Source organism: Macrotis lagotis, chromosome 2 (assembly GCF_037893015.1).
Source record: "Macrotis lagotis isolate mMagLag1 chromosome 2, bilby.v1.9.chrom.fasta, whole genome shotgun sequence".
Taxonomy (NCBI): Eukaryota; Metazoa; Chordata; class Mammalia; order Peramelemorphia; family Peramelidae; genus Macrotis; species Macrotis lagotis.
The window spans coordinates 203,500,902-203,524,557 of record NC_133659.1 but is presented as its reverse complement, the minus strand read 5'-3'; the positions used below and the strand labels follow the sequence as shown (position 1 = coordinate 203,524,557).

The following is a 23,656-nucleotide window of genomic DNA, read 5'->3' as shown; positions in this document are numbered from 1 at the left end:
GATTTGTGCTCGTACCAAACCACAGAAAGAATACCTGAGACAGAAGTTATCTAACTTGTAGGTGTGAATTGGTGGAACAGTCTTGTGTGTGACACAAAGTAAGTAGCTTAATAAAAATCTGCTAAGTGAATGAGATGAACCAGCAAAATAACTTCTCTTCTCAGACTTCTAAATTAAGGGTTCTTAGTGTTGGGTCTAGGCTTGGGTTTTTTGTTTTCAGATTTCTTGAAAATTTTGATAGGGGGAGGCTAGGTGGTACAGTGGATAGAGCACAAGCCCTGGAGTCAGGAGTACCTGAGTACACCTAATACACCTAGCTGTGTGGCCTTGGGCAAGCTACTTAACCCCATTTGCCTTGCAAAAACTAAAAACTAAATAAATAAAAAATAAAAAAAATTGATAAATGCATTTCAATATTATTAGTTTTCTTTGTACCTTGAGGCAACTAGGTGGTACAATGAATGGAATGCTAGACTTAGGAGTCAGAAAGACCCAAGGCCTCAGTCACTCACTTAATAGCTCTGAAACCCTAGGTGAGCTATTTAACCTCTATTGGCTTTAGTGTAATAACAGCATAATGATAATAGTAGCCCTGCCTCCCAGGGTTGTTGCAAGGATCAAATGAGGTAATACTGAAGGCTATATAAAATGTTGCTATTACTCTTATTATTTATATAGTTAATAGTATTATTCAGACATAAAAAGCTTATAAAACACTTCTTTTGCAATACAATCTTTGAGAAATATAAAGTTTACCTAAGATAGCAGCTGCCTGTAGAGAATATTTTTCTGATTTCACCTGAGTAATCAGCTCCTGGACATCAGGTAATTCCTATGGTATTTTAGAAAACATTAGTCCATGATGAGAGGAGGGTTGGTAAAACAAAATACTACAGTATGGCAGATAAAAAGTCAGAATGGGCACTACTTAGAAATAACATCACTGAATTTTTTTTTCATTTTTCACTCTCTGCTCCTATTTACAACTTCATTTTCTTTCACACAGAAGTCAATTCAATGGGATAATCAAAAAAGATTTTTCTTCCTATCTCCCTTCTTTTGGTTATAGAAATAGAAAGGATCTAATGAAACCTAGAGTAAAGCAAATACAATGTCTCCAGTTATGCTTCCCATTCCTGTTAAATTTCCCACAATCTTTTTTCTAATTTATTCTACATACTATTGCCAGATTAGCCTTTGTGAAACATTCCTTTTAATGTGGTTCAAGAGAATCAGGAAACAGTAAAAATCCTTAATCAAGGGCATTATATGTATAAATTCCTCTACCTGACATGGAAAGTCCCAGTTTCTCTACCTAATGTTCTCTCCAATGAAGTCTAGCTAGACCAACTCCCTCCTATCTGCTTCTATCCACAACTGACAACTCCAAAACCCCATTTCTTCTAAGAAGCTTTCCTTTCTTCAGACCACACTCAATTCTTACTGCACTAGTTTGTACCACAAATTATTATACAGCCCCTTCATAGTTCAAAAATAGTTTGTCTCAGGAAAAAAACCCAATTTGTCTTACCAAAATAGCTATATCTTATCTATGTTATGTTTTTGTTTGCTACTCAGCAACAAATATGGTTCTAGGCCCACAAAAATGTGCAGTGTTGCCTGACTTGCCTAGATAGCTATTATATAATGTACTGTAAGAATATCATAATCATCTCTGTGCAGTTGCAAAACACTATAATCCCTCTCTTTCACAAACTGAGTCAAAATTTCCATTGTTTTACATTGCTTTAAAGACCCCAGAGCTAGAACCAAATTCCTCATATCAAGTGGTAAAGCTTGCAGATGGCTGTACCTGGCATGATTTTAACCAAAAGAATGGACTTTCCCTTCTACAACTCCAACTCCTCCCAGTTTAGGAGCCTAAAGCCCAAGAATAGCTCTGCCACTGGGTCACAAGCCTGTAGCCCACAAGGGCTTATTATTCTTCGGTTACCTTTCAAGTCCAGCTTAAAAAGGAGCCCAATTACTTGTGCCTAGCAATTGGGGTAATTATATAGTAGAGTAATAGTGTCCTGGAATCAGGATAACCTGAGTTCCAATCTGACTTCAGACAGTAGTTGTAAGACCTTGGGTCAGTTACTTAACTGTCTTCCTCAGTTTCCTTGTCTTTAAAGTTGGATAATAACACCTATCTTTCTAGGGTTATTGTGAGGATCAAATGAGATCATTTTAAAGCGCTTTGTGTAGAAGCTGGCACATAGAGTTATAGAAATGTTCGCTATTATTATTTTCTATTATCATCATTCACATCATCATCATGTCCCCATAAAAAGTCCCACTGAAGCACTTCTCATTTCTCTCAAAAACCAGGAGAGAATAACAGCTCCAACCTTTAGACTGTTTTGGGAAGACCCTGCTTGAGACTGCACCTCGTTGGCATATTTTAGGACTCGGTCATATAGGACAAGGGCTTCACTCCATTTCTTCACCAGCACGTAAGATTGAGCAATGAAGAAACACCTGGAGGAAAACAAAACCACAGGAATCTAAAGCAATATGTACTTAAGTCCATAGTTCTCCCAACTTTTCAGGTTAATTTTTAGCCATGGTAACTAGTATTCTAGTATCAGAACAAGGATTATAAATACTAAGTTTGCAGCACTGACCCCTCAAATACTAAGTCCATGAATTTGAATCACTGGTTCAACAAATAAAAGAGGGTGGTACTCGGGACCATTCCTTTCTCCCAGTCAAAAATCCTGATAACTGAACCTTTTCAGAATGATGTGATAAGCCTCCCTGGACAGATTATACTAATGAAAGAAGCATCACTGATATCAAACTGTCTTTAGAGAGTTAAGTTTCATTCACATCTTAGTACAGATTTAATCAGATCTTCAATTAGTGAGTGCAGCTGAGTTTTCGGGTTGTGAGAGAGTTTTGATTTCAGATAGAGGGAAGGGAAATTTTGAGAATTGGGAAATTGTGGCCAAACAAATATGGGATTTCTGAAGGACAGAAAAGTTGTAGTAAAGAGAAGTCCCAGGAAAGGTGGTCAAAGAATGGTGAAAATAAACTTTACAATTTTTCTTGGAGTCAGGGGTTAGTTTGCTCATTCTCAAAATAAGTACCAAGAATAGTTTGAAAGGCAGCAACAATTACTTTCCCCAATTCAGATTATTATCCCTATTTATTTCCTATTCCTCCTTTTCTGGAAGTAAGAGGAAAAAAAGGAGGCTGGAGGATATAAGAACATACACACTGTTCCCTCGATTATTTGTAAAATACGGTATTGGTAAAAGATGGAGCATTTATAATAAATTCTTATGAAAATAAACGAGGAGTTAAAAAACTAAAATGTACTATTCTAGTTACTGGGCAAATTTTCCTCACTTATCAATTTATTAGCAGTTATCAATTTATTTATAGAAAGAAATGACCTTCTATTCTCATATTACCTGTAAATAAAAACAGTACAATTTTCTTGAGATGAAGTTAACATCCTTTGTATTAAAAACAAGACCACTGAGGCTGATATTTGAAATTACCTGTAAGCCTTGTACACCAACGTCTTGAGTCCTATCTCTTTTTTGAAAACTTTGTCCTCCTCTAAGCCAGGCAACTGGAGCAGTTCCACCAGATTCTGCTCAAAAGGAAAAGAGCTTAAATTTAGTTTTTAGGAGTTTTTAGTTTGTAGGAAAAAACAATCTGGACTCATAGCTTCATTAAATATCAATATTCTCATCAAAAGGTGGAATTTGGTGATGTCTGGTATGCCCTCTTCTCCCCCTATTTGCTCACTGCAATCCAGAGGCAATATGGTATAGTGAAAAAAATACTGAATGTTTCATTTATTCAGTTTGAATTCTCTCAATCCCTCCTTCCACAACCCACTAAGAAGGCAAGAAATGATTCCCCAATGGAGATTTCTCCATCTGGCATTTCAACACAGAAGAAACCATGAATCTGAGCTAAACTCCTGCACACCGCACCCCCCCAAATCCCAAACCAACCATGCCAACATGCTAAGTCATTCTTTTCATGCTCTTGAAAACCCAGGCCAGGAGAAACTGGCATATTTCTTGCTCACCACTGCTCCTACCAGACCCTCAACTCCTGCCTCAATCACTCAATAATCTCTCCTTTGAAATTCACTAAATCCTTAAAGATCTCCTTGCCCAAATCTTTGTTGCAGGCATTTATTGACCAGCAGGCTACCCTCTCTCATTTCCTAATTACATTAGTACTTAGCTTAGTGTTCTTCTCCACCCTATACCTACCCTCATCCTGAACAATTCTGATATTCATACACTGGGGCAGCTAGGTGGCACAGTGGATAGAGCATCGGCCCTGGAGTCAGGAGTACCTGAGTTCAAACCTGGCCTCAGATACTTAATAATTACTTAGCTGTGTGATCTTTGGCAAGTCACTTAACCCCATTACCTTAATATTCTACTTTTATTATCTGAAATTGTGAAATTTACCCTGGATCAAAATCTCTTTTCAACATTCTCACTACTTTGTGAAACCTGCCCTTCATCTTCATCATGTTCTCTGGTTCATCTATTTTTTCTTTTTTCTAACAGACCATCACCCCACTATTCTGGCTTCACTTTCCTCCCTTCAAGTCTTGACTCAATAGTTAACCAATTCAAAAAAGTATTGTCTTCCACCCTGAATTCTTTGCCCTCAGGTCCTATCATTGTTCTAATCCTCAAGCATACCTCTATTACCTTGCCCCACTCTCCCATCCCTCACGGCATCCATTTAACTGGGTTCATTACAAATTCATGTCAATTATCTTACAACTCAGTCATTTATCTTTGATTTATCTCTGATTTTTCTTCCTCTTACTGTACTTTCCCCAAACTTTGTTTTTTCCTTCAATGCCTGAACAGCACTCTCCAAGCCTAATAGACAATCTGACCTATTTTATTATGAAGATTAGAATAGCTAGCTCTTTTTGTACATAAAGAATTGGAAATTGAGGGGAAGCTCCTTAATTGGGGAATGGCTGAACAAATGTGGTATATGAATATAATAGAATACTATTGTTTGGTAAGAAATCATGAGCAGGTGGATTTCAGAAAAACTGCAAAGACTTATGGGAAGTGAGGCTGGGTGAAGTGAGCAGAACCAGGAGAACATTGTATATATATTAACAGCAACATTGTGAGATGATCAACTATTGATAGACTTAGCTCCTTTAAGCAATACAAAGATCAAAGATAATTCTAAAAGACTTGTTATAGAAAATATCATCCATATCCAGAGAAAGAACTATGGAGTCTGAATGCAAACCAAAGCAAACTTATTTTCACCTTTTAACATTTGCTTTATTTTTTTTTCTCATGGCTCCCCCTGCCCTTTTTGTTCTAGTTCTTTTTGCACTACTGCGGACTTGACTAATAAGGAAATTTGTTTAACAGTTGTTTACATAACCTATATCAGACTGCTTGCTGTCAAGGGTAGGGGAGTAGGGGAGAGGGAAGGAGAAAAATGCAGAATTCAAAATCTTACAAAAGATAAATGTTGGAAACTATCTTTACATGTAATTGGAAAAAAATTAAAAAAATTTAAATAAAAAAATTAAGTTAGCCATTCATTCCATTCTGAGCTCTCATCATCTTATTTACATTTTTTGACCCATCTTTTCTTACTTTGCTTCAGTCCTAAGAAGAATAGAAGCCCCTTCTTCATGCCAAAAGGTTAACTCCTCTACAGGTTCACTTGAACTCATCTTCTACCTCTTTCAGGAGAGGACTTGACTCCCAGTCATTGAGGGGAGCAATCTTAATGAAGAAGGGGCCTGGCATCCATCCATGGTACCACCAACAACTGATAACCAATTGCCATCAAAATAAGCCCAGGAGCATCTCCCCCCACCAGCCCTACCTCCTTAGCTGTCCAGCAGTGAGGAAACCTGGCAAGCTTTTGGTGCTACAGTTCACCTCTCTCCTCAGCAACCACAGGTACTGAACACCCAGAAAAGAAAGTTCATCACATTCCTTGATACTATCAACTAGTTCAAAGGAAATAATTCTATCTATGGAAATTACACCAAAGAAGATATATTACTGTCTGTTTCACTCACTTGTTGCTAGGGCCCCTGGGCCTTCCCATATCACTTGTAGTTGGAAACTTTCTATACATGTTGTCTCCCTTAACAATATGTGGTGCAGGGGCTAGAGTTCTGGGTCTAAAGTCAGAAAAACTCATCTTCCTGAGTTCAAATCCAGCCTCAGACATTTCCTAGCTGGGTGGCCCTGGGCAAATCTCTTAATCCTGTTTGCCTCAGTTTCCTCAACTGTATAAGGAGCTAAAGAAAGAAATGGCAGCTCTCTCATAAATCTTTGAAACTAAGGACTTTAACTAAATTTTCGAGAGACAGAACCCATAGAGAGATCCATTGAGGCAGTTCTGCTACTCAAGGAAACCTGGAAAAGAGCAGAAAGGGTCTGCTCCCCAGGGTTGGAGGGGCGGCCAGTGGGAGGGGTGGCCCACCAGAGCGAAAGAACTTCAGCCTCCCTGAGGCAGCACCGCTGTGGCTCACAGAAGTGGGGGAGTTTCCTGAGCTATGCCCTGCGGAGCACCCAGCACAAATTGGGGGAACAGCAGGGGGACCTCTGCCAGAGAGAGCATGTGAAGCCCAGCCCTCAGGGCACACAGCTAGCACAGTGTGGCCACTGCATTCCAGATCCAGGAAACATAAGCAGGCAGAGCTGGTAAGCAGGAGCCCCCAGGGCATGAGCCCATTGAGCTGAGGGAGGGAGTGAAGAGAGAGAGACTGCAGAGCTCTGTCCTCTGCCCCTGGAACAGGACTCTGGGGCTCTGACCACATTCAGATCCTGATGGCAGTCTAGGCCCCTCCATAGAACAGCAGGGGGCCCCCTCCACATCAGCCCCATAGCAGAAGGGGGCTCATATGGTCATTGACAGACCAGGAGGGAGGATAGAGCCTCACATACACTGAGACCCTTGTGGGAGTGTCCTAAAAGCTCAGGAAGCACCCCCAAAACAGGCCTAGGCTGGGAAAATGAGCAAGTAGAGAAAAAAAGAGGAACACCCTTGAGACATACATTATGATCCCAAGAAGGATCAATATACTCAGTCTGAAGATGAGGAAACACAAGCTCCTGCATCTAAAGACTCCAAGAAAAACAGAAACTGGGATCAGGCTATGACATAGCTCAAAAAAGACTTTAAAAATCAAATGAGGGAGTTACAAGAAAAACTGGGAAAAGAAATGAGAGATGCAGGAAAAACATGAAGATGAAGTCAGCAGCCTAGTCAAGGAAATCCAAAAAAAGGCTGAAGAAAATAGCATGCTAAAAAACACCCTAGGCCAAATGGATAAAACAGTTCAAAAAGTCATTGAGGAGAAGAATGCTTTAAAAAGCAAAACTGGCCAGATGGAAAAACAGAGACCTCAAAAAACCAACCCCTAGGAATATTATAGCCAAGTTCCAGAACTCCCAAGTCAAAGAGAAAATATTACAAGCAGCCAGAAGACACAATTCAAATATGGAGCTGCATTCAGGATCACACAGGAATTAGAAGCAACTACATTAAAAGCTCATAGGACTTGGAATATAATATACCGGAAGGCAAAAGAGCTTGGAATGCAAACGAGAATCAACTACCCAGCAAAAATGAATATCCTCTTCCAGGGAAAAAGATGGACTTTCAATGAACAGGGGAATTTCAAATGTTCCTGTTAGAATGGCCAGAGCTGAACAGAAGGTTTGATCTTCAGATACAGGACTCGGGTGAAGCATAGAGATTGGAGGAGAAGGGGAAAATATGAGGGACTTAATGATGATGAACTGCATGTATTCCTGCATAGAAAAATGACACTGATAATACTCATATGAACCTTCTCAATTAGCAGAGCAGGTAGAGGGAGCTTTTATAGATGAAGCACAGGAGAAAGCTGAATTTGAAGATAAAATATGATGTAAAAATGGAGTCAATAGAAAAAAGGGAAATGTAATGGGAGAAAGCAAAAGGAGAGGGGGAATAGGCTAAGATATTTCATATAAGATTTTTCATTATTACAATCAGTTATTGCAATGATATGGAAGGGGGAAGACAAGGGGGAATGAGGGCACCTTTGCTCTCATCAGAGGTGGCTAGGAGAGGAAACAGCATATATGCTCAATGGGGTATAGACATCTGGAGTAAGAAGGGGGGGGGACAGGGGGAAGGGGGGGGGGGATGTGAGCCATGGAGGAAAGGGTGGACCACGGGAGGAGAGCGGTCAGATATAACACATTTTCTTTTTTACTTCTTGCAAGGGGCTGGGATTGGATGGCCTGTCCAGGACCATAGGGCCAGGTGGATTCTGGGCCTAAGGGGTGGTATAGGGGCTCAGGGCCTCTTGGCCCCAGGACCAGGGATCTGTCTGCTGTGCCACTCAGCTACCCTACAGCAGAGTCAGAGTGAAAGGAGAGAGAAAATATAGTACATGGTAGTGGAGAAATATGAAAGGAGGGAGTTGTGATCAACGATGGCAATGGTAGAAAAATATGGAAGTAACTTTTGTGATGGAATTATCATAAAGAATGTGATCCACCTGCAACAGAGTTGTTGGTGTTGGAACAAAGACTGAAGCACATTTATTATTATTATTTTTTTTGGGGGGGTGCAGTGCAAATGGGGCTGGGTGGCCTGCCTGGGGCTGCATAGCAGGGTGATTGTTGGGTGTCTGAGGCTGGATTTGGACCCAGGTGCTCCTGGCTCAAGAGCCAATGCTCTGTCCGCCACCCAGCCACCCCTACTATTATTAGTATTTTATTTTATTTTGGGTCCTTTTTTTCTTTTTCTTTTTTGATTTTTGCAGGGCAGTGGGGTTGGGGTGGCTTGCATGTCACATGGTTGGGTGATTGCTGGGTGTATAGGGCCAGATATGGGCTCGGGTGCTCCTGACTACAGGGCTGGTGCTCCGTCCATTTCGCTACCTGGCCATACCTACAATTATTATTATTATTTTTTAAATTTTAATTTTTTTCTCTCCCCTTTACTTTATTGCTCAAGTGAGTCTATATTTTTTTGGGGGAGGGGGTATTTTGTTTACTGTTAAACAAGAATATTTTATTAATGTATAAAAAATTATTTGTACAAAATGAGAATAAATAAATATTAAAGAAAGAAATGGTAACCACTTCAATATCTCTGCCAAGGAAATCCCCAATGGATCATGAAGAGTTAGATACAACTGAAAAATGTCTGAACAACAAAAATTAGAATGTTAACTCCTTAAGAGCAGGGACCTCAGGGACTTGTCTTGCCTTTCTATTTGTATTCTCATAGCTTGGTGCAAAATAAGTGCTTTTTCATTCATTCATACTATTGCCTTAAAATAAACACCATACATATACACATAATTTATTTGACCTGCCCATACCCTCAAGCTACTTGTTCTCTCTCACTTTTCTCTTTTACTATGAAACTACTAGAAAAATATCAGAGACAGTGCCGCCTTGCCTCATATTTTATGTTCTCTGACCAGTCCTTTGAACACGGAGGCTTCAGGCTGCCATCTAAATGATCACAGTAATATTCATTAGTCAACTAGACCCATTCATTCTAAGGCCATATCTTGAAACTATTGTAAGGGTCCCATTAGCTACATATTCTACTTCAAGTCTTTTCCTTCTTCAACCTAGCCCACACACCCTGTGAAAATCATCTCCCTGAAGCACATGTCTAAGTTACTCTCTACTGCTCAAAGACCTTTTATGGCTCTGCTGCTGCACCTTGGATAAAACCCAAGTCCTCACAGTCTGCATCCTAGTAACTTTTTCAACCTTAATTCAGATCCCTACTGCTCATATACTCTGTGTTCTAGCCACATTGGACAATAAGTTGTTCCCCAAACTAGCTTTCTCTATTCTCAACTTTAGCATTTACAAAAGCTATGTTTCTTGTCCAGAAAGCTCTTTTTTTCCCTTAATCTCATCTTCCTTTGGATGTCATTTTCTCCAAGTCACCCTCCAGTTGATGTGTTCTTTCCCTCTTCAACATATTTTTAGAATAGTACCCTACCCTCAGTAATCCTCCCAACCCTAATAAATGTCATGCTCCTGAAGAGTAAGGACTAATCCATGTTTGTTTTTGTATTCTCAATAATGTCTTGTCTGTAGTAACTATATAATTATTTACTGATTTGAATCAAATGGGGCCTAACCACTTCTGCTAAAAATGATCTCTCCCTCATCTAAACTATAACCTCATGTTGTACTTATATTATAGGTAAATGTTATGGTGGTCTTTATGCCCCAAATATGGCACTTACCAGCTGAATGACCATTGGCAACCTATCTGAGCCTCATTTTCATTACCTGTAATTTGGGATAATACTCATATGGCTGTAGTGAGAAAAATACTTTGTATACCCTTAAGTTCTAATGACTATCTTCCCAATGAGAATACGCTCTGGGAAGGCAATCAGTGACCACAGCTTATCTCCCTTCTGGATCTCTAGAGCACCCCATAGAGTGTTTAAGACTGTTTTAAGTCTTACACAGATTTAATAAATATTTGCTGCTTAACTGGAGCTCACCAGTTAACAGGTGTTGCCTGCTGGCTTTTATCCAACTTTTATCATGCTGTTTTTATCTAATAAACCCAGAGAACCCTTGAAGGCTGTCTAGGTCTTTCCTTCCCTATCTCAAATGTCACCTGGAGGATGATGTCATAGAGGCGGATCAGGTCCTGGGGTCGAGGAGAGCGCTTGCTGTCATCCTCTGGCGGCTGCTGCTGCAACAGGGCCTTCTGCAGACCCTTTGCCATGCTTTCATTACGTTTGATTGCAGTAGACAGCTTGATGAAAGTCAGGTAACTAGAAGATACCATATAAGAGTTCAGAATATGCTCAGTGAAGGTCATTCAATAAAACTTGTTATTAAGGGAATGGAATAAAAAAAGATTGATAATATTTCCTATTCACTAAATATAAGCCACATGCAGTAGTTTTAAGTAGTTAAGTTTCCCAGAAACAGATGCAGAAGAGAATCTTTCAAAAGTAATAAACTAACCTTAATATCTTCCCCCCTTTGCCCTGTCCCAAATTCAGAAACATCCCTACCTGTGTAGGTATTGCAAATTAGAAACTTTCCCAGACTCTCCATCAAGACTGTTCTCTCTTTGTTTCTGCAAAAATTAGAAAAAATGAATCAGGTAAAACAGTTTTTCCCAATCTTACTGGAAAGACCATAAGATTACAATTATAATCCTTTTTGGGGAATGGTGACATTGAATTGCAGGCACAATAGAGATTAGTATACTGTTGTAGCTCTAAGATTAATCAGGAAAAAAAATACATTGGAAATAATGGTAAAGACACTTGGAAAATGGGCCTGCACCACGGGGTGATTTTCTTCGGTAGGATGATGAGATAAAAAAATATAATATGTATCTACCAATCTCCAAGACACTTTCCCATCTTCCTCAAAATGATTTTAAGTCGAACCAACCTTCTCTTCTCATTCTAACAAACCCTTTAAATGTTCTGGACTTATATTGTACATATTTCTTGTCTTTTTTTTAAAGTGGTAGTTGTAGGGAGGGATAACTGAGTCTCACACCTGACTAGAAGTACAGAGGCTACTCATAGTGTGACCCTAACACTGATTAGTACAGTGTTAATCTACCCTAACTTGGGCTGGTTCATCCCTCCATGGGCAGCCTGATGGTATAGTCTGGGCCAGACTCAATGTGAACACATGATTGGCTTCAGCCCTACTGTAGCTCAAACCCCAAGCAATCCTCTAGCTCCAGTCTTTCCCAGTATTATGGATTATAAATGTGTGCCACTAAGTTCAGATCATAATAGACCTTTTTCATTCATAACACTCCAATCACTGACCAATAAAATAAGGTCATGGCTTGGCTATTATCACAACTGTTCAACTTCTAAGGACCCTGGAATTCTTAGTAGGTTTCATTCTCACTAACACTGCTAATTTTCACTTGCGCATCAACCTTTTCAGTTTCATTTCTCTTCATATTTCATTTATATTCTAAAGCTAGTCATTTCACAATGCTCTCATTTAGTATCCTAGAATCCCTCCTTCATATTCTGACTTAATGGCATTATTAAATTCCAAACCTAAGTAACTTCATTATCTGATTTCCCTGATTGCAGGCTGCTAAATTTTGTTGAAAGGAAATCATGGGCTACAGCCATCTGCCTCCACTACAAAATCACACTATCTAACCTGAGATGGATTCTTACTATAGCTCTGAAACCGAACTACTCCAAATGATTCGCTAATGTTTCCTCATAGTCATGTGTTCTTGGACACATCATTTAATCTTTGATCTTCGTTTTCCAGATCTGTAAAATGAAGACCTTGTCCCCCTCAAAAAACTTTTCTAATCTCCTCAAAATTCTAACCAAAAGATCTAAGCTACTGCATGGAAACTTCAAACTCTTAACACTTCTCTGTATCTTCACCCAACTCTTCTTTCTTCTAATCTCACAAGAGACAGGCCCCCTTCCCTTGGAAAGATAACCCCTACAAAACGTGCTCTCAGTTCTACCCTAGATTACCTTTTCTAGGTCTTTATACTAGTCCTCTTCCTTCCTTCCTAACTTGTGTATTTTCCAATTTCTTTTTCCTCTCTAAATCAAAATATACTCAGGGCTCCTCTTCATCAAAACAAATAAAATCTTTCACCAAATATTCCTTTTTTTATGTCACCTCTTGAGTCACCCCATTTGCCTTCTTCCATTCTCAAACATCATTCTATTGAAACTACTCTCTTAGGTTACCAAAAACTTCTACTAGACAAAAATCAATAGCCTTTTCTCAGTTTTCATTTCCCTTAAAGCTTCTAATGACGACTAATGGCACTAATGACCAGCCCTGCTTTCTCTCCCCATACAACCTTCTTTTATTAGTACCTTATTGCACTGTCCTGGATGGCTCATAGGGTATTAGACTTGGGAGTCAGAGACAATTGAATTCAAAACCTGCCTCAAACATTTATGTCTGTGTGACCCTGGACAAGTGACCTAACTTCTCAGAATCTAAATTTCCTTATTTGTAAAATGAGAATGGTAATAATAGTACCTACCTTACAGGGAAGTTGTAAGGATCAAGTGAAATAATATCTAGAAAACACTTTATAAACCATAAAAGTTGGCTATCATTAGTCAATAAGCATTTACAATAAGCTTACTATATGCCAGCACTGTGCTAAGAATTAAAGACATAAACAAAGACAAAAAAAATTGTTCCTACCCTCAAGAAGCTTACACTCCAATGGGTAAGACAATATTAAATAATCTCATACATATTGTACATACAAGATATATAGAGTAGATGGATGCATATATCAGAGAAAAGGCACTCGCATTAAGGTGAACTGAGAAAGTCCTCCTGTAGGAAGTGGGATATGAGACAAGATGATGGAGAAAAGATAGGGAGCCGCCTGAGATCTCCTTAAAACAACTTTATGGCATGTTTCAAAATGAATTCTAGAGCTACAGAACCCACAAAAGGATGGAGTAAAACAGTTTCCCAGCCCAAGATAACTTAAGAGTACTATAGGAAAGGTCTGTCTCACTAAGGTAAAAGGGGAGTGCAACCCAGTGCAGGTGGAGAAGCATGCAGGTCTCTAACTCCAGGACAGATCAGCAGCTGAAGTCCAGTGGTCTCAGCTTAGCAAATGAATAGCATAGTGGGCCAGAGGCTCTGGCATAGTCAGCTAGACTAGACCATGGGATTCCAAAGAAACTTAGAACCATCAGCACCACAAGTCCCAGTGGAGTAAGTCAGTGGCCAGGCCCCCTGTGCGAAAAGCTTGGGATAGTGCACCCTGCATCCCAGGAGCTGAGTCCAACTTTAAAAGTTGTGAAATGGGGGTACTAGGTGAGTAGTGGCACTGGCCCTGGAGTCAGGAGTACTTGAGTTCAAATCCAGTCTCAGACACTTACTAATTACCTAGCTGTGTGGCCTTGGGCAAGCCACTTAACCCCATTTGCCTTGCGAAAAAAAAAAACCCTAAATAAAAAGAAGAAAGTTGTGAAATATGTTGGAAAATAAGCAAAAAACAAACAAAAATCCCTGATCACAGAAATTTATTTTGGCAACAGGGGAAGATCAAAACACAAATTCAGAAAAAAAAGACAACAATGACAAAATGCCCATATGCAAAGCCTCAAAGAAAAATATAAATTGATCTCAGGTCCAAAAAGTCTTCTTGGAAGAGCTCAAAAAGTATTTTAAAAATCAAATAAGGGGCAGCTAGGTGATGCACTGGATAGAGTATCAGCACTTGGGTCAGGAGGACCTGAGTTCAAATCCATCCTCAGGCACTTAATAATTACCTAGTTATGTGACTTTGGGCAAGTCACTTAACCCCACTGCCTTAAATTTAAAAATAAATCAAAGAAGAGAAGTACCTTGAAGGGAAAAGTAGAAAAAGAAATGACAGTTATACAAGAGAAATCAGGAAAAAAGTCAGCAGCTTAGGAAAAGAAAACTTAAAAATTATAATTGGGGGACAGCTAGGTGGTACAGTAGACTGGAGTCAGGAGGACCTGAGTTCAAATCTGGCCTCAGACACTTAATAATTACCTAGCTTTGTGACCTTGGACAAGTCACTTAACCCCATTGCCTTGCCAAAAAAAATAGAATTGGACAAATGGAAAAGGAGGTACAAAAGTTAACTGAAGAAAATAATTCCTTAAAAATCAGAATTGGGCAAATGGAAGCTAATGTTTCCAAGAGACATTAAGAATTAATCAAACAAAATGAAAAAAGTTAGAAAATTTAAAATATTTCACTGGAAAAACAACTGACCTAGCAAAGTGACCTAGGAGAGATAATTTAAGAATTACTGGACAACCTGCAAGTTGTAATCTAAAAAAAGAAGATGGTATATAATTGTTAATATTACATTATACTGTAAATTTCTTGAGGGCAAAAACTTTCTTTTTTGTATTTAAGTCCTCAGTACTTAGCACAATGTCTATCTTCTAGAGAGCATTTAATAAATCATTAATCATTAATGTCTACTGACTACCACCATTGCGATTATGTATAACACTGTGGGAAATAAAAAAAGATAAACAAGACAGTTTTTGTCCAGTTTAGAATCCAGAAGGGTCAATGACTAACAAATAAATAATTAAAATATAGAATTAAATGATGACATACTGAGCTTTCTTTCTCCTGTAATCTTAATGATGACTTACCTGAGGGCTTTGTCCTTAGTCTTTTCTTCTGTCTTTCTGCTTAGCCCTAGGTGATCTCATACACTCTCTGACACTGACTACTGCTTTTGTGCAGATGGCTCCCAAGTCTTTATCTCTAAGTCCTCTCTCTTTCTCTTGATCTTTAAAGATATTTACTTCCAAGATCCAAATGTTTACTGGATATAACTACTTGGATGTCCCACTAATATCTTAAAGATCATTTATTTCCCCCCAAAATATAATCCTCTTGGCTCCTATACCATTTCTGTCAACAGCCCTATCATCCTTCCAGTCATCCAAGCTTGAAAACCTATTGTTTTTTTTTAAAGGAGCATGGCAATTTTATTTTAGATAGAAAAGCATTATCTTATAAAATCTACATTTATTTTTTCTTTAATTGTGGAACACACTTAACACTCAGTGTCTTTGGAATTGTTTAAAGGTTCTTCCCTCATGAAGTGAACATTTTAATCTATGCAGAGATTTATATATGTTTTTGCTCATGGTACCAATTGTATCATTAAAATGAGCATGATGGAAGAGTAGTATATACAGTAGAAGTATATTAATGAATCTGACTTCTATTCCCAATTCAGCAATGACACATTTATAGCCTTGAGTTACAATTATTTGGTAAAATGACAACATTTTTACCATGGAAATAATACTTAAAACATGCTTCAATTAATAATAATGCTTTTGAAAAATTATGACATGCTTGCAAAGTTCTTCTGAAGAACTCAACAAAGCATTAGATAAATATCCAATATATTGGTCCCCAAATTTTTTGACCAAAGACATTCTGAATTCATTTTTGAATAGTTTACTTGCACCTTTCTTCTTGAGGCACTATTGTTTCATCTAATCAGTAATCCTTTAATTCTGCCTCAGAAAGGCTTTTCCTATCTGTCCTCTCATTGATTTCCACTGCTGTCATTTGAGTCCAGTCTCTCACTGCCTTTCACTTGGACCTCTGTAATAGGCTTGTAACAAGTGGCCTTGCTTTCAGTATTCTCCAATCAGGGCCCAGCAAGATTTATTTCTCAACATGTTAAAAAAAAAAGTAAAAATTTTTTCTGCAATTAACTTAATGAAATCCAAGTTACAAAGCAATCAAGGCATTCTACAATTTGGCTCCAACCTATCCTTTAAGCTATTTTTCAACTTTAGGCTTTATATATGGTTTACATCTCAAACTATCTTCTTTCTATTTCTCAGACATCCTGTGCTTTCTTTTCTCTATCTTTCTTCACTTTCTTCTCTATGAATGTCTTGGGGATGGGGGGAGGAGTTGTTGCCTCTCCCATTCAAAATGTTAAACAATTAATTAATATAAATGTATAAGAACAGAACCATTCTCTAATAGGTAAGTAGTCAGAAAATATAATTAGACCCTTTTCAAAGGTTTGCTATTAATCCTGATATGAAAGAATGCACCAAATCACTAATAATAAAAGAAATGCAAAATAAAACAACTCAGAGGTTCTAACTCATACCCACAAGATTGGCAGAGATGAGAAAACCAAAACCAAAATTCTGGAATATAGTATTAAAAGGTTCCTTTGTGAGTATGAAAGGTTGAGAAACTAGTAAGTCACTGTGATTTGGATGGGTTTGGGACTGACTGAATAAATGAAAATCTAAGTAGTAGTTTGATTAATGGACTTATGTCAACCTAAAGAGGAGTGTCCCAGGGTTCTGGTCTGTTCTTCATTTTTACCGATGGCTTGGAGAAAGGCCTAGATGTCATGTTCATCAAATTTTCAGATGATATAAAACTATAAGGGATAGCTGTAGTGACACAAACAGAGCCAGGATCCAAAATGGTTAGAACAAATCTGCTAAATCTAATAAGATAGACATTTAAAAAGAATAAATCTTAAGTTCTACATTTGGTTTCAATCCTATATAAAAACATAAGGTGGGGGTAATATGGAGATGTTTGAAAAAAGATTGAGGGTTTTTTGCAGACTACAAAAGTGTAGTGTAAATCAATGACATAAAATGGCAGTCAAAAAAATAATGCAGTCTTAGGATGAATCAGAGATTACATCGGAAATATTGTTCACTCTGGATGTTACATTTTAGGCAAGACATTAAAAATGGAGGGGGTTGAAGGAGGAATTAACAGTGAGTAGAACAATTTAGTTGAAGATTCATGTAGAGCAGGGGCAAGGAATGTCTGACCTGTGGGCCATGTAAGGCCCTCAAAATCATTTGGTCTGGCACTGTCATGGCAACCATAGGCAGAACTCAAAATTCAATAAACCTAGGGGATTTTTAGAGATGAAATAATTAAATATAGCAGGTGAATGATGTTATAAATATCCAAATGGTCCTTGGGAGGAAAAAAGGTTCCCTACCCATGATGTGGAGGAATAACTAGAGTAGATAGAGGGAAGATTCATTTTGCTTCATTAAAGGCTGAGTGTGCAGAGAACAGTTAGTAAACTATTCCAAGTATGAGATAGAAACATTTCTAAGAATCATCAGGAAGGCAGGGTTAAGATGATACCCAAAGAAGCAATGTGAATGAGTTCCTATTCACAACTCTTCCAAAAAGATATATAAATTGCACAACTACATCCTGATGCAGAAATCCAGGATCTGAAGACACTGGGGTCAAGGAAGAAACTATGGCACCCAGGGAGAGGCTGCTCATCAGCAAAAGAGGTCCCAGACTCATACCAAGGTGCTGGGACAGTTGTCAACAGTTAGCTTTGTTATCCACTACCTAATTCTGAAATCAGACACTGAGCTGACTAAGAAGGGAACCTGTGCATTACTCAGGTGCTTTCCTGGATCCTAGGCTCTGTACTGAAAAAAAAAAAAAAAAAAAAAAAAAAAAAGGAAATTCAGAAGCTAGAGGCTGTAATGGCATGACTCAGACCAAGATCTTACTATCAGCCTCCAGTCCAGACTGCAAATGAACAACCAAGGTTGGAAACCCAGACTGAAGGAGAGGTCTATAATTGTGATACTTTGACCAGTTTTCTAGCAAGCTAACAGAGGCAGATTCTATTAGCAGTGTACTCTTGCATAGACTCAAACCCAGGTTAGGAACTTGAAGAGCTCAGACCAAGAGGGACAACAATGAGACTTTACTTTGGATCAGATCATTTAGGGACACTGAATAAACAAGGTTTCAGACTGTCCCTAAATCCTGGAATAACACAATAATCAATACCACAAGAAAGCAGTGACAGAGTCAGCCCAGTTCTTCTCACAAGAAGGATGGCAGAGTCTAGCCCTAACATCAAGTGCAAAATCAAGAAGCAGGCTAGAAGACTGGATGAACCAAAAAAGAATCATGCCATATGAGTTATTTTGGTGGCAGGATCTTTAATGAAAAAGAAGACTTCCAAGTATTTCTGATTGAAAAGACCAGAGCTGTGGAGAAACTTTGAAGTTCAAACATAGAAATAAGAAAAGAATAAAAAAGGTAAACAAGAATGTAGAATGATAAAGGACTAAACAAGGATAAACTGCTTACCTTCAAACGTAAGATGATATGTGTCCCCTCTGAACCCTACTTTCATCAGAGTTCAGAGAGGAAGTCCAATTAGACAAGGCTTGGGAGTATTATGTTATGTTTTGATGAGCAAAAGAAAAGAATGGAATTGAGGAGAAGAGAGAGTAGAGGATAACATGGGGGTGGGGAGAGAAGGGAAGGTTAAGGACTACTGTCTTATATAATGAGTTAGACATCTGTTTAAATCATGATATGGAGTTAGTGGGGAGTGACACCTGAACCTCATTTTTATGTGACCCAGTTAAAAAAAAATGAACACATACCTTCATATGCATACTTATACACACATAAACACAGTATTGAATATGGAATAAATTCTGCATAACATAAAATAAGAAGGAAAGAGGCACATGGGGAGGGGAAGGTGATGAGAATAAACTCTAGATGGAAAAGAAGGGAATCTGAGATCTATAAATGTGATATAATGCATTTTGTTTTTATCATGCTCTCAAGTGGATAGGGGTGGGAGAATAAGAAGAAAAGTACATTTTGGCTGATTAAAACTATATAAATATATATATTAGGTTTTTTGCAAGGCAATGGGGTTAAGTGGCTTGCCCATGGCCACACAGGTAGGTAATTATTAAGTGTCTGAGGATCGATTTGAACTCAGGTATTCCTGACTCCAGGGCCAGTGCTTTATCCGCTGTGCCACCTAGCTGCCCCAAAATATTGCTTTTTAAATAAAAAAAAAATCAAGACTTGGTGATCAACTAGTTATAGAAGATTATAGAAAAGGAAAATAAAAGTTTCTAAGTTTTGAGCTTAACTGATTAGAAAAACTTTCAAAAGAAACAGAACCAGAAATAAAAATCTTGGAGATAACTTCTAAGAGAAGACAGAGGAGGCCAGAAGAAAGGGCAGGGTAGAACATAAATTCAAGCAAACCAGAGGTTATGAGAACATGTGTTCTAGGATAAATGAATATTCTAGCTAAAGGAATACATAGTGTGTTATGTATACTAAGAGATCAACAAAGGAATACATGTTGGAGGGGGTCTGCTACTATTTATTTTACCTGATCTGGCTTGAGCTCTTCCCGGACAGCTTGAATAGTATCCCGACATTCACTAAGCAAGGACTCAAACAGACGTTCCTTGGTTTCTTCACTTTCAGCCTATAAAAAAAGGTACGAGATAGAAACATAAGCTTATCAAGACAATTGTAACAGTATTTAGAGAAAAAACAGCTTTAGAGCTCTATGCTTAATTCATGCAAATACATCATTAGAACAACTAAGAATGTCACTCCAATTGGTACTGTTTTATATTATATACAATTTATCTTTTTCTCAATATTTATGTATGTCTTGAAATGGCTTTTAAATGTGAAAGGGTGAATAAGTATATTGAAGTCTACATGGGACTCGATGGACAAATTTAGTGCAATTCTCCTTACATATACCTGCAAAGAATTTTCAAATGAATATAACTATATATCAAGGTTCTCACCTGTACATCTGTCTGTCTGTTTCTTTCTTGTCCCTGCCACAGATTATATCCAGTGACTATGTATTACTTATTTCCAATACAGCATTAAGCCCTGAGGTTCTATACTGCTCTCCTAGGTCTAAATAAGGGACAAATATTGTCAATAGGCAAAACTATATTCTTCTTGATCACAAAAATTAAGCAGATTAAGAAAATGTCCCTTGTTGGATGACCATGAGGACAGACAAGAAAGATGATTATGGAAGCATTTTCAGCAACACTGACTGAACATGCAGCCCCCCTGAACACCTATAGGGCAAATGAAAAAGTGCTTCATTAAGTGAACCCCTGCCAAACCACATTACCATTCTAAAGAATATGACTGAGCAGATGGGAATAAGAAGAGAGGAGAAAGAAGTTGGGCTTGTATTACTGGCTGACCCACTGTGAAATGAAAAGAAACAACATTCCATTTCGATATTTAACTTCCCACAGAAACTGGAATAAAATCTTTAAAGGTCATTTGACATTCAATTGACCTTCCACAAACATTTCCATGTTAAAATTAGAATAGTCATTAATTTTAAAGATGGGAGGGAGAGAGGAAAAAAAAGGAAAACACTGTTCTTTTAACAACAATAAGGTTTATTTTCTAGTTGTTAATTTTAGAAAAATAAATGATATAAACATAAACATTCTTCACCTACTTAGAATTCACTGGCGTTTTGGCCACAAGTAATAACTTAAGATATTTGGGCCATCTTTCCAAACCTAGTGACTCAATGGAATGCATGCTACTTAATCAAATCTACAAGGTAAATAGTGAAAGTTAATCAAGAGAAAATTGAAGAAATATACTTTGCACATTATGCATTTTATTTCTCATTTCAGAACTGACAAAGTACTTTCAATTATTTATTAATCAAACCCACTATTCAAATGTTACCAATAAAAAAAATTTCCTTGAGTTATACAGGCTTGTTTGTAGTAGTTTTTAATGGATTGTTTTTGTTGTTGTTGTTTTTTAAAGGATGGTCCTAGAGAAGGAAGAAATGGGTAAAGAGAAAAAACAGGAAATAGAGATGATATAAAATCAGAGATAGCAATAATTGGTTAATCATTCAATTCTTTGTGACCCTATTTGGGGATTTTCTTCACAAAGATTCTGAAGTGGTTTGACATTTCCTTCTCCAGCTCATTTTATAGATGAGGAGACTGAGGCAAATAGGGTTAAGTGACTTGTCCAGGGTCACATGGCTATTAAGACTATGAGACTGAATTTGAACTCAGGTCTTTCTGACTCCAGAACTAGTGCTCTGTATATTGTACCACTCAATTGCTCTTAATAGGTTTAGCATTGTTTAAAAAACAAAAATAAAAAGGTTTAATATTAGCAGGGCATATGAAATGTTGTATCAGTCAACATCATTTTTAAAAGTTGGAGCTGGAAAAATCTAAAAAAAATTACTATTCTAAACCTTGGGGCAGCTAGGTGGCACAGTGGGTAGAGCACAGGCCCTGGAGTCAGGAGTACCTGAGTTCAACTCAGGCCTCAGGCACTTAATAATTACCTAGCTCTGTGACCTTGGGCAAGCCACTTAACCCCATCTGCCTTGCAAAAATCTAAAAAAAATTACTATTATTTTAAAAGTTGGAGCTGGACTTCCTCCACTTCTTTGAGGAGATATGAAAATGATGGGGGCTTTTCTGATATATTGATTACTTTTTTAAAGGATGGTCCTAGAGAAGGAAGAAATGGGTAAAGAGAAAAAACAGGAAATAGAGATGATATAAAATCAGAGATAGCAATAAAAAATTGCCTTCTTTTCTTTTTTTCAAAGAGGTGTTAGGGATTGGGGAGAAAGGTATAAAGGTGCGGTGGGAGAAAAGGTAAGTTTTGTTTTACCAGTTTAACAAGAACATCCTCTATGCTTATGTCAACAAGAGGCTAGGGCAGGGCTCAGAAGTAAAAATTCAGATTAAATATTTTAGTTGCAACTGTCATCTAATAATCACTTTGAATAAACAGACTTAAAATGATTTAAACAAAATTCCAAGTTTCACTGAGCGTTTAAATGGTAGTCTTAAAAGAAGATGAGAGAAGTGACAGGTAATTGACCAGTTTTATTTTCAAAACACCCACACTGTAAACTAAATCAGAGACTACTATTCCTAAGAGATGCCACTACAGGCACAGAAGAGTAGGGCAGGGCAGGGCAAGGCAGGGCAGGGCAAAACTGTCTTCAAAACAGGAAGTCTTACCTTTATTAGGGATCTTTCATTACTTTTTTGTAAACCTATCTTAAAGATCAAGGGAATAAATGAAAGGACAACAGAGCAAAATAAGCAACAAAACCCACTTTGGAGGGCATCCTGCCAGTATGTCTTAAATGTAACTAATTATGAACACCATTTAAGGCTAGGTTTTCCAAAAATTAAGTAACAGACTGGTCAGTAGCAGAATGAAGGAGGCATCATGGTCCTGCTGGTCTATTTTTCCAAATGAGAGAAAGATGAGAAAAAAATGAGAGACAAGATGGTGACAAAGAGATAGAAAAACCAAAGGTCTGTATTTTGTGCTTTATTTAAACCCTGAAAAGATCAATTTTAGGTCAATTTGAATCAATCCAGGATGTGCTTTTCTACAGTTCAAAACCATTTTCTAGACTTTCTTTTTTAGGCTAGTCAATAAAAAGGAACATCAAATACTCAAGGAACCGTGCCCTTAGATTAGAGACCACCTGGTTTCTAAAGCACATTAAGTTCCTAATTTGTTTTCCACAGAAATTGCTGGAAGGTGGCAAGGTAAAGAATTAGTTAAGTCTGACTGCATTCTGAACGCTACACACAGAAGAACAGTAGAGGGAAGAAAGTGAGAGACAAAAAATAAAAGGCAAAACACACAGGGAAAAATTGATAGGGGTGTGTATTCAACTTTCAGGTTAAAAATTTTTTTTGTAAAATATTCCTTGTTCTCTTCTCAATCTGAAGAGGACAACTGAAGGTAAAGAAAGAAAATATTTCAAAATATTACCACAAAGCTATCTGCCAGTAACAGTTCCATTGAAGTGTATGAAGTGTAACCTTAAGTAGTAGGATAAAGAGGGTGTGTGTGTGTGTGTGTGTGTGTGTGTGTGTGTGTGAGAGAGAGAGAGAGAGAGAGAGAGAGAGAGAGAGAGAGAGAGAGAGAGAGAGAGAGAGAGAGAGGTCTGAAGCCTGGTTTCAGAGTCTGCCACTAAATTCTGGCAAACAACTTGTTAGATCAACTTTTCTATTTTTTTATTCTGTCTACTTAAATTATTTCTTCCTTTCATTCTCCTGTGTATAGTCTGGAATTATTATTTGTAGATTTTAAGCACATAAAAGATCACAGAATTCCAACTCCAACTCTAAGGGAGTTGTGATAGCTAGCCCAACTCTCTCCTTTTTATAGATGAGAAACTGAGTCATAGAGAGGAAGACTTATCCTAGATCATGATGACAGAAAGGGCCAGAATTGAGAATTTAAATCTATATCCTGATTTC

The 23,656-nt window shown here is 37.9% G+C and overlaps 1 protein-coding gene across 1 annotated transcript in view; it reads right to left on the bottom strand.

Moving 5' to 3' along the window:
• The window catches only part of SRP68 (signal recognition particle 68), a 77,117-nt gene that overhangs the window by 15,546 nt on the left and 37,915 nt on the right, over positions 1–23,656 (bottom strand). Inside the window, exons 9-14 of the mRNA XM_074224525.1 lie at positions 19,720–19,818; positions 11,051–11,115; positions 10,645–10,804; positions 3,510–3,604; positions 2,352–2,481; positions 757–832 (exon numbers count right to left, since the gene is read on the bottom strand). Of these exons, the coding sequence (XP_074080626.1) occupies positions 757–832; positions 2,352–2,481; positions 3,510–3,604; positions 10,645–10,804; positions 11,051–11,115; positions 19,720–19,818 (625 nt within the window). The remainder of the gene's footprint in view (positions 1–756; positions 833–2,351; positions 2,482–3,509; positions 3,605–10,644; positions 10,805–11,050; positions 11,116–19,719; positions 19,819–23,656) is intronic.